The 15,328-nt window shown below is 46.4% G+C and overlaps 1 protein-coding gene across 4 annotated transcripts in view; it reads right to left on the bottom strand.

Moving 5' to 3' along the window:
- The window catches only part of LOC6599674 (band 7 protein AGAP004871), a 35,056-nt gene extending 20,576 nt beyond the window's left edge, over positions 1–14,480 (bottom strand). The window contains exons 1-3 of one of the 4 annotated variants that reach the window (XM_026991552.1): positions 14,288–14,480; positions 8,802–8,905; positions 2,920–3,245 (exon numbers count right to left, since the gene is read on the bottom strand). In XM_026991552.1, the coding sequence (XP_026847353.1) occupies positions 2,920–3,245; positions 8,802–8,905; positions 14,288–14,338 (481 nt within the window). In that variant the 5' untranslated portion in view covers positions 14,339–14,480. Of the gene's footprint in view, positions 1–2,919; positions 3,246–7,925; positions 7,938–8,801; positions 8,906–14,287 lie in introns of all 4 variants that reach the window. The other 3 variants (XM_026991555.1, XM_026991554.1, XM_026991556.1) reach the window with 3 other exon arrangements.
- Positions 14,481–15,328: the final 848 nt, after the last annotated feature.

The following is a 15,328-nucleotide window of genomic DNA, read 5'->3' as shown; positions in this document are numbered from 1 at the left end:
GTCTTTGTTTGTTTGCGCCCCACCGCTGCCGCCTGCCACATGTCCTCTCTTTTGCCACCATTACGTGGGGGGGGGGGGGGGGGGGGGGGGAGAAAGTTTAGCAAAGTTTTCTTGAACATTGCCACAAGTACGACTAGGAACTAGGATGTAGCTCTGCGGCTTGTTGCAACATTGTTGAATGAGCCTGGCAATTGAGTAACACTTGAGGAAGCGGACAAACACGATGAGTGCTTCGGATGGTGCGTTCTTTGAGCCCCACGCCGAATCAATTTACCAGCTCTAGCTGGAAAGAGAATTCCGGATGGACTCGCAAAAAGGCAGTCAGAGAGATTCACAGACGGACAGACAGACGTAGTCGCACTCGTACTCGTACTCGTATATTCGTCAGTATTATGGCCCCGCTGCTCCTTTCGCACTCATAAAATATGAATGGCCATGGCAAAAAAAATTTATTCGACATGAATGAATGAAATATGGACATTCAGTTTATGAAGCTGATTGGCCCCCAGGCCCCAGCCTTCCTCACTCACTCACTCTCTCTCTCTCTGTCTCTCTTTCAGTGACAGTGGCAGTGGGAGTGGGTGTGGGTGTGGATTGAGCCCTAGTTAAAGTTGCATGTGGCTTGGAAAGGCCACTGTTTTTCTGGTGGTATCTCTGTATCTGTGGCTTGGTCTGTGCTGGTAGCGGTAATTGCAGGTCACTTTTAGCCGCCAATCACTGGCCCCTTATTAGTTGGGGAATATGAATTCCGTCTAGTCGAGTGTCAGAGCCGACTATCGGCCAATCAATAGTTCATAATCACACACCGAGGCACGACAGTCGAGAAACGACCGACCGACGCATTCCTTGGCAATAAAATGAAAAGCGAAATGAAAATCCTGACCAAATGCTTGCCAATAATTCAACGTTCAGGGTCCTTCCACTGGCTCTGGCTCTGGCTCCGGCTCCGGCTGTGATACTGTTTCTGGTGCTGCTACTCGTCGGACTTTATCAATGGATGAATCGCACTTTTGCTCTTGGGATCCCCGTCCTCTTGGCCGCACAATGAATGAATGGCAAGCGGCGCCAGTCGTCGGTGTCGCCTCCGCCGCCGCCTGTCCAAATGTCGAACATTGTGTCCTTTTCCCTTTTTTTTTGTCCTCTGTCTTTTTGCTTATTTTCCCTTCGGCCTTTCCTCCTCTTTCGTTTTTTTTTTGCGACTATCTTTTGCCACGTTTTCCCGATAATGTCGCTTTGCTGCTGCTTGCTGCTCTGTTCCAGCGAGCCATGAAATATTGATGTCTCTTTCTCTGTGTGTATTACTCTCTCTTTCTCTGTCCCTCGCGCGGCAGCGGCAGCGGCCCCTGTCTCTTTCTTTTTTGGTGCTGCGATGGGGATATGCGAGTATAAAGCGCGTCACATACTCGTAAAGTTTATTATACGGACATATGCCTGGCATGGCATGACCAATGTCATCCGAGCACTCCAATTTAATTGATTTTCTTTCTCTTTTTTTTCAATTTACTCGGAGAAAGTTCCAGTGAAACTTGAATAATGTTTGTTTTCAAATGTATTTCCATGGTCAACAATTTGTTGAACTTCCGGTTATATGTTTAACTTGAGTTTCCTTTTAGCAACAGTTTCCAAGAGGTTTGGCTTCTGCTTCATTGTGGAAAAGTTTTCCCAACTTGAGCTCCGCTTTGTCTCCCGCAGGAAAGATTTTGCCAACTTTCAGTTATCCCCTTTAGATTAGTTTTCTTTCAGTGTAGATTAATCAGCCTAGTTTCTATGCACTTCAATTGATTTTTGATTACTTTTTAAATAGAGTTTTGAATTTGAATCGTGTAAGGTTTCCTTCAGTTCCCTTCGGTTTCTATAAGAAACGGTGTTGTTCCACTTAACAGGCCATTGAATATATACAAATGACTTTTTCTGTGGTTAAAATTTCATGAAACAACATACAGCCCTTCGTGTTAGCCACAAAACATGTGCTTAAGTCTCGGTTATAAATTTTTCACCCACCATTCTTTCGCTTTAATTTCGAGGATTGGATTTTGTCGAGGGTTCAACTTTCAATTTAATGATTAAAAGTTTCCCCCCAACTTTAATGATGTTTTTTTCCCCATCGTTTAACTTCAGTTTGTACATTTTTTTCCCCTGGCAGTGCAGTGAATTTTTTGCCTCTCCTCTCCTTCATTGTGCGGTCATTACTCCTGTTTACATGTTGATTTCGATAAGCGTACCCTTTGGAGCCATAATTAATAACTTTTGTGGCTCAAAGCGGGGCTTTGGCTGAGGTCAGCTTCTGGTCCGGCCACAGACGAGAATTAATTACAGCCGGCCATTGTGTGTGGCCGAAGCGCGATCAAAGCCGGGTCTGTGCGGAGGAGCGACAGCTGCAAACAGTTCAAATGCTGATAACGCTGGAATTCCGCTTCGAAATCAATTAAAGTGCAACTGGGTGGCACAGAGCTGGAGGCAGGCGCTAAGGGTAAGAGTAAGGGAATATGGCTTCAGCATGGGGTTAAAACTTAATTATGGCGGACGGATGTGGCTCTGCATGTGGCGGAAGCCACGCCCAGCCACTGCACTGCACTGCACACCAGTTCCAGTTCCATTCCGATTCCATTTCCCCTCCATTTCCACTTGTCGCTGGCGAACACACGCCTCGGCAGTTTCCAAACCTACATATTTCAGTTGAATGCGCTTTTCCCTTTTCCCCCGCACTCCGCCCCTTCCCCCTTCCCGCTCGAGCCCCGTGGAGCCACCTCTCTTTGCGGGTGGGTCGTTTGTCGTTTAAGGAGATTTAATTAAAAGCCAAGCAATTTAAAGACGCCGCACACAGAGATAGAGGATTGGGGGACTGGGATTATAAATTATTGTTGGGGGATTGCGGGCAGATCGGATCGGATAATTCTGCATGGAAGGACGGCTGCTTACCTCGACTGAAACCAAAGCCGCTGGTGGAGCCCGATGCGGTGGTGTCGAGTGCCACCCGCCGCGGCGACACGCTCGCCTCGCGCTGGCTGCTGTGGTTGCTGCCACCCAGCATTATGTGGCGTCCGTTGGTGCGTGGTGCATGGTGGTGCGGGGATTGGTGCTGGTGCTGGGACTGCGACTGCGACTGGTGGTGCAGTGGGAGCTGATTGTGGTGCTGGTACTGGGGTGCAGGTCGTGCATGCCGCTGCGGTGGCTGCTGTTGCATGCTGCTGGCAGTCGTCTGCCAGAGGCTGTCCGTGCGGTCCGATATGGTGGGGCCTTTGGCACTGCTGCCACAGAACACAGAGATAGGTAGAGAGAGAGAGAGAGAGAGAGAGTATCCACTTGCTAATTGCCACAAGTTGCATTCACGCTCACGCACAACTTTTGTTGCACAACTTTTTGGTGCACAAAGTTTTGTCCTCTCTTTCGGTTTTGGGTTTTGGGTTTTCGCTTTTCGGTTTTATTTAATTTGCGCTTTAAATCCCGCCTCACCGCACAGCCCCAGCTAAGAAAACTCTATTAAAAAGTTTCTCGGGCACAAAACTTTGGCTCTGCCTCTGCCACAAAGAAGGGCATCAGGCATCAACGAGTCCACTCCACACTCCTCACTTAAGCTACCACAACAAGAAAGACGGAGTCAGGGGCACTCCGGACTCCGGACTCCGGACTCCGGACTCGGTCATAAATACCACATCAACAATAAGCGAAACTACGACGACTGTCGGGTCTGTCGGGGGAGAACCGTACGTAAGATGGCGTTCCGGCTGCCGTTGCTGTTGCTGTCGACGGGGCTCATTTTGGGGCGCGGGGGCACACACTGAACACGCAAAACACGGAAAACTAATTTAATAGCCACACGCCTGGGGCATGCAACGTCCTGGTTCTGTTTGCTGGCAGCTCCTTTGCGCTAGTCCGCTATCCGCTCCTCTGGCACTGTGTCCGGCGTTGTTTATAGACCAACTTGTACTGAACGATGGCCCAGCGAATGTTTTTTAATTTATTTATGTATTTATCGAGTGTCCTGCCTGCCTGCCTGCCTGCCTGCCTGCTCATGGGCTGAGGGTGGCCACTGTGTACACACAATGACAGAGGGTCGACCGACCCAAGGATTGGCCGGGGCAGAGGGAGAGGAGGAGCCGAGAGACAAGTAAATTTATGCTAATTGCCATTGACAGTGGACAAGTTAATAGTTCGAGAATTGCTGTTCGCTTTCCGCTTTCCGCTCAGGTTTTCAGCACAAGGATGCAGGATGTGCACTGCCGCCGGATGGCCAGAGACAGATGTTCTCTCAGCGCTGCGCTGTTCTGTGCTGCTTCCATTGTTGTAAAGGACAGCCTCGAACTAGTTTACGATAGATGAAAGAGCCATCCCCCAAAAATATATACATATTATGCAATATATTATATATATGCATTAGCCCCCACACCGGAACCCTCCCTACTTATATCTGTGGCTTGTTCCTTGCTTGTTCCAACTAACAGCGGCTTCTGCTTCATTATGCCACTGTTCATTTGGCTGCCGCTGTAGCCTGCTGCCACAGGCCGCTCCTGTGCATCAGTGGCAAGTCAAGTCAAGTCGACTCAAGCCAACTCGACCGCGTTGTCAACTGTCGCATCTGTCTGTCCGTCTGTCTATCTGTCTGTCTGTCTGTCTGTCTCTGCCTCTGTGGGCGTCTCATTCTATTTCTTGCTATGTTTGGGCCAAGCTATATTGAATATAGGGTGAGGTAATCCTACACCCAGAGAAAACCCTACATCCTGAGAATCAAATAGATACTTAAATTAAAAAATGTGTCACAATAGATTCTTAATAGGAGAGGAAAATATATATATCTTATATTTAAATTAAATATCTTCATATTTATATTTATGGTAAGGACTTTCCAATATATTTTGTGCTTAAGTCAAAGTGAATTCTATATAATTTCACTATGCTTTGCATTACAAAATGGAATATTTGATTTAAATATGTTTGTGTTTCTTTTTGCTATGCCATTTTTCTCTGAGTGTGGATAAGGGCCACTATTGGTCAGCAAGAGCCCCGTTTCTTTTGTGTTCTACGATTTCTATGCAGATCTATGTGTGGTACTGCCTCACCTTTCATTCAATATACCTTGCGCTTGGCCAGCAAGTAGGCCATTTTTGCATGCAGTCACAACAACACCAAAGAAACTGTGTTGACGACGTCGACGACGACGACGACGACGACGACGACTTTCAACCGGTTGCTCCCGTGGGCTGCAGCCATCAGGCAGTGAAAGTCACGCAAGGACTCCTCTCGGCTCCTTCTCGTTTTGGCATTTACATGCTTGCATAAGCCTGAATATTTAATATGGTCCTCAGTTCCTGAGCAGTTCCCTCGTCCTTCGTCCTTCGTCCTGCCTGCCTTTTGGCTCGTTATCGTTGTGCTTGTAAAATTGAATTGTAAATATTTGAAAGGCGATAGGCAGTTCATACTCATTGGTATCGCTATAAGCCCCCCGATGGGGTTCAACTTTCGCCACAACTTTCAGCTTCAGCAAAGGGCCTCCTCAAATATGTAAATCTATATGGGGTATTGCTTAAACAATGCATAAATGAATGCTTAAGCAACGGCTGATATTACGGGAAAAACTTGTGTTCTAATTGATATTAAATTACGCCAATTAGTGCTGGGCTTGTACCGTGACCCCATTTGTTGGCTGCACTTTGCCCATAAAGAAAGCCAGCCAGGCCAAAGCGTCGCTGTATTGCAACAAGTTGTCCAAAGTCCAAAGTTGCACACCCCAGAAGACTGCCTTGGAGCCGCAGTCTAGAGCTTTCGACGAGCTAAAGCGCCTAATGGCCGCCAGTCATGGTTGTAATTACGGCAATACGTGTTCGTCCTGTTGCACCCAGGCCATGCCTCCTCTTGCTGCTGCTGCTGTTGCTGCTGCTGACGGCACTTGTGCCCGTTTTGGCCATAGCCATCGCCATTTGCCTTTTGTGCGTCAAATTAACAACTTCCGCATGAGGCCACACGAGGCACTTGCACCCCAAATGCGTCATTTTCTGGGCTGCGTTGCCTTTGTGCCCTGCAGCCCAGACAGCGACACAGAGACACGTAGAGATAGAGCCAGTGACTGGGAGAAGGAGAAGCCACTTTGGCCATATTGTCATTGCTTGGCCAGATGCCAGAGACTAACAGCAGACAGACTAACAGCAGACAGACAGACAGACAGAGAGAGGCAGAGCGAGGTAGAGAGAGAGAGAGAGAGAGAGTGAGACTCTGACAGGACCTATTATTGTGCTTTAATGGCAGCTAAACTGGCGAGCAGTTAAACAAAAGAACACGACTCTGATGTTGTCCTAATTAATGGGATTTTTAGGTTTTTTTGTAAGCTTCTAATCGGGTTAAAACCCCGACTCTAAGACAAACAATGGCAATGGTAAGTTGGCCAGCAAATCGCTTGAATCGCCTGAATACTCAATTTCCAGCATTTAAATGCCTTGTTTCCGGCCCCAAAGGGGACACACACATACACACGTAGAGACCTGGATCTGATCGATATGCAATATCCTTACACTTGAAGCAACTTGAAGCTAAAATGGCAACTTTCGAGCGGCATTCGCATCGCATCCGTTGGAAAAGTTGTGGAAAAATCTCTGTGCGGTGCGCATCGGAGGAGGGTGCTTCAAAACGTATCATTTGAATCCGAAGGCGAACGGGGGGAACGGAAGAAATTGCTCAGACATTTATTTTATTATTTCTTCCGGGACGGGGTAGGGCAGGGTATGGTAGGGGTAGGGGTAGGAGCAAGGGGAAAAAACTCATAACTAAAGTTTTTGGTATCCTCCTCTAAGTTGCTCTCTAAAGGACATAATAGATTTGCCATGTGTCTTTCGAGTCTGAGGGCGATTTTCTTAACTTTTGCTGCAGCAGCCAGTGCATTGAACCGAGAGCTCTCAAGTATTCCTAGTGGATCTCTGGTCTGGCTGCTGGGGCTGCTGTTGCTGTTGCGGCTGCTGCTGCATTTGTTGGCAAGCAATGCCCCACGGGGCATGGCAATCCTTCGCCGAGGACAGGGTTTCCATGGGGACAGACTCTGCGCTCAGCCAGGCATTTTTAATTTCTTTTAGTTGGCCTTTCTTTTCTTTTGTCATTGAGCTTCGCTCAGGCCCTGCAAATGATTTGTTTCTTACTTTTGTTTTCCCTGTCGGATGTCGGATGTCGGCCGCTGCTAAATGCCAAGTTTATGCTAAATTTGTGGCACGAACATTAGAAAGGAGCGAAACGAAGGAAAGGAGAGGAAAGGAAAGGAGACAGACCCAAATTAACTAATGATGAAATATGCTGTCCCTTTCGTTGGGATTCCCGGGGTTTCCTTTGCCCGTCTGTAATTTACAGGGCAGGTCAGCATTATGGTTAATGAGGTTCTGGGTCGGCCAGGGGGCACAAATGAAGCTGTCAGACAGTGCGGAGTGCCTTTGGCAGGAGGAGCATCAGCCACAGAGGCAGACACAGGATATGCTCACTGGCCCGCGCCCGTGCATATATAACAAATATTAAGTATACGCCCCGAGAGACCATTTCCTTTTGGTTGCGGCAAACTCTCGGTCCATGAATGCGAGTGTGTGTATCCGTATGAATGTAATGCTAATGCATTTCATACAGCCATGCACATGCACAGCTGCATGGATACACAGATACACCACACACACACACACACACAGAGAGAGAGATAGAGATTGCACGCACATTGCCAGCCCACAAGCCATGGCTGGAGTGGCACACTGGAGAGCAATCCGTGCTCTTGTAAATATTTCATTTTGTGCACTCAAAACTTAATTTTCGGCCAAATTATCTCAATTGCAAATGAAATAATACTTACACTCGACAAATGCAATTAGATAAAGCTATGATATATGTACATTTTGGAAGTTAAAAGCAAAAATTCATATGCAAATGCAGTTTATTCAAAATATTAATACTATTTTTGGACTCACCAAGTCTACGTACTACAGATGGAGGAGATGTGAGAGAGAAGCGTTCATTTTTGGTTAGTTGATTTTTGGTTGATTTTCGGTTGATTTTTGGTTGATTTTTGGTTGAATATATTGCGATTTTTCGATTTTCGATTCGATTTGTATTTGATATGCAAATTTGTACAGAGAGCGGTTCCAAATTCGTCGAATTTGTTGGGCAACAAGCATCATGAATGATATATACGTTTGTTTGTTTGTTTGTTTGTTTGTTTGTTATTATATATACATATATTGTATACATAATTTAAAGGAAGAAAAACTGGTTAGTCATGACAGATTTACAAATTACAGACTAATGCTCATATATGTATGTATATTCTAGGTGGATGTGGAGGTGGATATGTGTATTTAGAAATGTTTGTGGAAATTGCGGTTGCATCTACGCTTGGCTTAAATCTAGGCTAAGAGTAAGGCGCACAGCCATGCCGCAGCGTGTGTGAGTGTGTGACTGTGTGGCATGCAAAGACGGGACGCTGGAGGCGCTGAAGGGGGATGCAAAAACGGTTAAGCGAAATGTGAAACGCTATTTATTTGCCCCAGCTGGAGGTAGGCAGCAGGCTTCTGGAAACTGGCGATGACGGTGGTTGAAATGCGGGGGGGGAGGGAAATGAGGGGAAATGGTGGAAATGGTGGTTGGGATTTAACTAAGTATGTCAACTGCAAAGCCAGTGGGTCAGGGATAGTCGTCGTTCCTCTCTATAAGATTCGGCCGTGTAACGGGGGGCAAATGGAAATGGAATGGGATTTGCGGACAGGTCTGTAATATGTCGTTCGGACTATGTGTGTGTGTGTGTGAGTGGGGCGGGGGGCAGGAGGTGGGGGCGCTGTGTGACACACTTACTTTTCATGATGCGGTTTCGGTATTCATCGTCGCGCTGCATGGTCACGCTGCCGCCGCCGTTGGAGACCATCGAGCTCACTTGTTCCATCGGCACAATATCCTGCAAAAGGCAACATCAAACACAAACACAGAGGAACGCAAAAGCAAAAACAAAAGCAAACACAAAAACAACACACAAAAAACAACGAGAACTGTCATCAATCATGCTCATGCTGGCAGCTCGGCGGCAATATGTTTGCCGCCTGCTTATCGGAAGAGTTTTATGGGGTTTTTCACTTCAACATACAACCCAACGATCCCATTCCCATACAGATACCCATCCCCGTACCCATCTCATATATCCCCCAAAACAATCCCCGAATTTATAACGAAACAAGAAGGAAGGAAGGAAAAAGCATGAAGCGATTGCTGTGTGGAAACTTAATTAGGAAAACGGCAGCCAAATTGCATTTATACGTATGTATGTATTCCCAAAACCCTGGGATGTCCTGCAGCCAAAGTGAGGAGAGAAAAACATTTCATATTTTTTTCGCCCACTTTTAATTGTCTGCTTCGGTTTTGACACACTCGTGTTGGCCTTTTTGTTGGTCCCTCACTTGATATTCTATGTGTTGCGGTTTTTCCCCGAAAAATGAAGTGGATAAATTGGGGGGCACTCCCCCACCCCACTCCCACCCCTCTCTGGGCCCCGTTGAAGTGCTAACAAAAGCATTTTCTGTATGCGGTTTTTCTTTGATCGTTTTTTTTTTGGCCTGGCCTGGCACTTTGTTTGGTTTCCCAGCTGCAGGGAGCAGCGGAAGAGCAGCAGCAGGACCAGAATCAGAATCAGGAGCCGGAAGAGCAGCAGCAGCTGAGGCTGGAGCCGGAACAGATGTTGCTGCTGATGCTGCTGCCCAGCCAGCCGTGATATATTCTATTGGATATACATACTCGGGTATTGTGTGCAGTCAGCGGAGTGTTTCCCAGAGCACAGGACCAGCACCGAACCAGGGCCGGCTCCGCTCCGGCTCCGGGCCAGTGGTTTTCTGATGGAAATGGATTATGCTCGCCGCTCGCGTAGACATTTATTAATGAATTTACAGGATTAGCTGGGTAATAAACGCATTTGAGCCGCTGGTTAGCCATTGGCCAAGGGGGGAAACAGTGCGGTATTACCCGACGAATTGCTCTGGAATGCACTCCCAGCTTCCCAACAGACGGGCCAAGACTTACGGCCATACAACGGATGGAACGAGCGAAATGTATGGCATAATCTTTCAATTTCCCAAAGAGAATTTCAACAGACAGAGATGGAGAGGGTGAAGGAGAATAAACAAACAAAAGAGAAAGGCGAAATACAATAAATTCGAGCTGTATAAATATTAATTTTCATTTATCCGGATGACCTGCAGTCCCTCTTTAATAATTTATTTCGGCAATAATACTCGTAGTTTGATTGATGATCATTTGCTGGCGCCAGCCGCAGTGCAAATCACAGTAATATTTACTGTGAAAATCTCTGCAGAGAGGCAGGGGAAAATCTGTTGGAAATGTTGCCCCGTCATCGTCATTGGCACAAACAAAACATCAGGAAAAATCACGAATCATTTGGACAATGCAGCAAAACCCAAATAGGGGAAGCCACGGCTGAGCACATCACGTATTCGTATTCGTATTCGTATTCGTATTCGACATGTAGAATGCGCAATTCAATTTTGATCTAAACACGCATTATGCAGCATATTACGCATACGCCACGTGCTCGAGACAGATATATAGAGTGAGTGTCTGTCTCTCCCATTCGAATCCCATAAAACAGTAGCAATTTTAAATGCATGAGTCCTATGCGGAGAGGACTCCCCTCTGCTGCCTGCTGCCTGCTGCTTCCCTTTTTGGCTGTCATATTAACGGCCTTTGCATATTGAAAATGTTTTCCTGCCGAAATGTGACAAACTTTCAACGATGTCGTCGGGCACACTGTTTGCTGGCACTTTGCCAGATAGTAACTGCCGCTTGTACATACAAATACGAGCAGTAGCAGTAGCAGAGGCAGTGGCACTGCCAGATATCCATCCGATGAGTACTCGGATAGCACACTGAGGGAAGCTGCCTCTGGGCAGGTAAAGGAGCATACACAGGTGCAGGTGCAGGTGCAGGTGCAGTTGCAGGTTCAGCAGCTGTGCCTGTGTCTGTGTCTGTGGCACACTCTGGGTTGGGCTTCAATTAAAATGTTGCCAAAATTGCTTTTTGTTTGCAAATAAACAAACTTTAATTAAATATAAATTGCGACACAGTGGAACACCAGTATAAATTAATAATAAACATTCCGAATGGAATGATTTTACCATACATACATATGTATGTACGGGCAACTGCTATTCTGTGCAATTTTTGATTAAAGCCAATATAAAACAAAGAACAACACCAAATATCATTGTACTTTTAGTTGAGCTTTAATTGAAGTTCCGTCTTTTGTTGTCTCTTCGCTGCCTCGAGCCACTCCTCCTTCCTCTCCTTCCGCCCAAAGTAAACTGCATAAATACGAGGATTTGCCCGTTTGGGCCACAGTTAAAACTGCTACGAAAGCATACATATGTAAATGCGGAACGAATATGAGAAAATACACGGCAAGTGCTGGCAGGAAAACTCTTATTTATGAACATCTGTATAAATGTAATCAAATATTCGGAATTAAAATAAACTGCAACTTTCAGCTACAGCAGGGCAAGCCCTTCAATAAAAATCATTGCAAATTAATACATAAATTCCAAATAAAAATGAGAAAAAAACCTATAAAAATTAACATTTAAATTAAGCTACAAAGAAAAATCTACAAAAAGTAATCACAAAAATATGTTAATTGAAGCACATAGAAATATGTATATATATACATAAATAAACGACAAATTATGAAAGAAAGATATGTGTTCAATTGAGAATAAAATGTATTAATGGTTCGGAATAAATATTCAATGTACATTTGTACAGTGAAAATTGCCCTAAATAAATCTCTCGAAAGAGACATTGACAAAGCTCTTGAAAGACAAATTAATTCGAAAATCATTCAAGGATAATAGAATTCGTTTATTATCAGGAATCAACTACTGGCAGGCAAACCGCCAATGGAATATTCCGAGATATGGAGCATCTCTAACTATGCTTTCCACTTCTCTTTGTCTGATTTTGAGCAAATATTTGCCCGTTCCGCCAACTGTTTCGAATGCAGGCCATGCGGGCTATGCGCCTCCCACTGTTGCCACTGTGGCTTGTTTGCAATTTGCATAAATCCGAGCTGCAAATTCTTGGCAAAGTTTTGATAAGAGGATGTCAGCACATTGCAATCACTACTCCTCGGTCTCCTCCTTTGACTGCTTCGAATCCACTTGATTGCTGCTGCTGCCACTCTGCCACTCTGCCACAGCCTCTGCTGATGCTCTTGCTGCCGCTGCTGCTGCTGCTGCTGATGATGCTGATGAGGTCTGTCAAAAAGTTTTTGCTGTCAATTTGATTTCATTTTGGCTTCGTCCCCGAACTCCGATTTAATTAAATGCCATTGCAATGACGAGGACAAATACACGGGAATAAATGTCCCATGTCCACCTGGAATTGAGGTTTTTTTCGCACGCTGTCTACATACGAGTACCTCCTTCTGGCCCCTCTCTGTTTTATTTTTCTTTCTTTTTTTTCGGTTTGAATTGCCTGTGTAACTGTAAACATTTTCATTTACTTGTCTGTCCGTGGCCCCCTTACCATTGGCCCCATCTTTGCTGCCTGCCCGCGCGTTGCTTTTCCTGGATATCCCTGGGTTCTGGTTTCTGGCTGATGGCTGCTGGCTGTTGACTTCTGGAATATAGGCTCCTGAGTTCCTGGCGTTGGACTGTTCGGGTCTACTTTGTCATGCAAATTAACGGATGTATACTGTTGCGAGAACACGGCCACGACCACGACGAGGACAACTGACAACCGCAACTGGAAGTCGCACACAAAAGGATAGGCCTATGCCACAGGATGTGCCGCCGCACACGCAACCGCACCACATATGGGATGGGGCAGATGGGGCCATAAATAAGCCATTGGGTGAGATTAGTGTGAAGGAAACGCGGATGGCATGTAGCCCTATACTACGAGAATGTACAAGTAAAAGTATATTGAATAATTAATTTTTATTGATCGCAATGGCGATGGCGATGGCGATGGCGAATAGCGTTGACGGTGACGGTGACGGTCGTGTCCTGTGCATGTGTGATGTCTCAGTTCTTGTTTATTAGTTTTTCCTCGAGCCATTGTCTGCGGCTTGTTTTGTGGGGCATAAAGGGCTATTGTTCGCACTGTGTGTGCCGCATAATTATCTACACAAACACACAGACCCACACACACTGTGTTGACTCCTCAGCGAGGGTTAGTGTGTGTTTACCCACCCAATTGTATCGCGCTAATAAAGTTAATGTGCTCGCTAAACTGTTGGCCATGAACCCCCGAACCCAATCCCGAAGCCCGTAGGCCAACGCCCAGAGCCATGCCCCACTAAGCCAGGCCAAGCCCAGCCCCGAGTCCTAGAGAGACAGCGGGGAAAAGTGCGCTAATTGCCTTTCAAGTTGTTGGCCAGAACAAGAACCAGAACCCTCTTGGGTGTATGCGTGTGTGCACGCTCTTGGCCCGGCCCGGAACAACAAGTGTAATGGGAAACTTGTCTACCATGAGTGGCAGAAGATTAGCCGAAGGATTGGCCCATCCGAGGACATAATTAGAACCCTTCCCTATCCTATCCTTGATGTGAATCCATCTGTAATACCTTTTAAACATATCTTTATATCACAGTATATTGAGGATTCTCTAGCCCACAGATCTGGCTGTTGACCCCGTCCTGGACTTAAGCTCGGAATCCGTAGCCAAGTCAACGGTAAAACAAATATTTGGAGAAAAAGCTTAGGGACAAAGGATTCTGTGTGTGTGTGTGCGCCTCAGGTGGGTCTCCACTGGGGAAAACGAGTGCCGTCCAAGTGCAGCATGTTGCAGCAACAGACAGACAGATAGACAGCAGAACTGATTAAATATCCGGCATCTCCCGCTGCTGTCTGTGCTCGGCATAATGCGAATTCGTGTGTAGGGAAATGTAATTTGAACACAAGAACAAACAGCAGGAAGGCTGCCTTGCCTGCCTGCTTGCCTGCCTGCCAGCTTGCCTGCTTGCCAGGATGTTGGCCAGGTGCTTGGGCTAAAAACAAAAGCCGCCGTTGGTTATTTGCTTTGGCAGCCAAAGGGAGGCAAAGAGGCAGCAGCAGCAGCAGCAGGTGGATGTTGCAGCAATGGGGGACACAACAAAGCCCTGGCAATGTGATTAAAAAATAAACGAGAGCACAGAGCACACACAGAGCCTTGTGGTACGAGGAGTATTACAATGGGAAATGGACCATATTGCTATGGCAGCGAGGGTACAGGCTACAGGGTAAAGGTGTATAAGCTGTATAAGCTGTAGAGGAGGGGAAGGGGGGCGGGCACTCACCTCGTATCGTGTGTCGATTTCGGGCAACTTCTCCAGAAATTCCTCGACCATCTTCGCTGCACGTGCGCTCGAGAGCACACCAATTACACACAGTGAAACATACACCTACACACACACAAACGCACACACACACTACTCTTACTCACACTATCAAGGAGCTATACGCATACACATACTAATCGAAAGAGACTCTTTGGCACGCATGAAATTCTCTTGGAATGTTTTTTTTTTTCACTAATTCGTTTTCGAAAATTCCCAAAAAATATTTCCTCCTTTTGTCCCCAAAAATGTTAAAGCCAGAACACCTGTTGTTTTAGTAGTTTTTCTCTTCTTTTTTGTTTGCTTGTTGTGTCGTAAAATTCGTTTGTTTCGTTTCCGTTTCCGGTTTGGGAGTACCAGCCCCCGGCGATCGCCCCTTAATCTTAATTCGTTTTTTGCACTTTCCGTTTGTTGTCTTTGGTGATTGTCCGGCCCTTAAGGGGGGCATACGGGGGAGGTGTTTCTGGTCACTTGGCACTTGATTTGACGGCTCTCACACTTTCACACATACACAAGAACACAGCAAAAAACACACGAAAACCCACACACAGTCTGAATTGGCTAAGATAAGGACCAAGACCAAGACCAAAGTGGATAGAAATGGAGTGCTGAAGATGAAGCTGAAGCTGAAGCCACAGTATTCTTGTCGTGGGCTTGTGGCCAAAATGACGATGTCTCCTTCGATGCCACCGCTACTGCTGCAGTGTGTCGTCTCTCAGAGTCTCCGGCAACCAAACGCTGCCCGTTCGCCGTTCAGCACTAACAACAAACTGCAGAAAAACAAAACATTTATAGCCAGGCCAACAGCACCAGGGCCCGAACGAGCGACGAGGATGATGTTCTAAAAACTAGCCACAGGAGGTTCGACAGCTGCCGAGGAGCCGAGAGCCAAAACAGAGAGGCAGTGACAGAGGCAGTGGCAGGGGCAACGGCAACAGTGGCTGTGGCTGTGGCTGTGGCAGCATCCATTCCATCAATGGGCGACGACCGATAAAAAAAGGA

This window comes from Drosophila persimilis, unplaced genomic scaffold (genome assembly GCF_003286085.1).
Source record: "Drosophila persimilis strain 14011-0111.01,24,50 unplaced genomic scaffold, DperRS2 tig00000676-arrow-arrow-pilon, whole genome shotgun sequence".
In the NCBI taxonomy this organism is placed as follows: Eukaryota; Metazoa; Arthropoda; class Insecta; order Diptera; family Drosophilidae; genus Drosophila; species Drosophila persimilis.
This window is presented reverse-complemented; position numbering and strand designations above follow the sequence as displayed.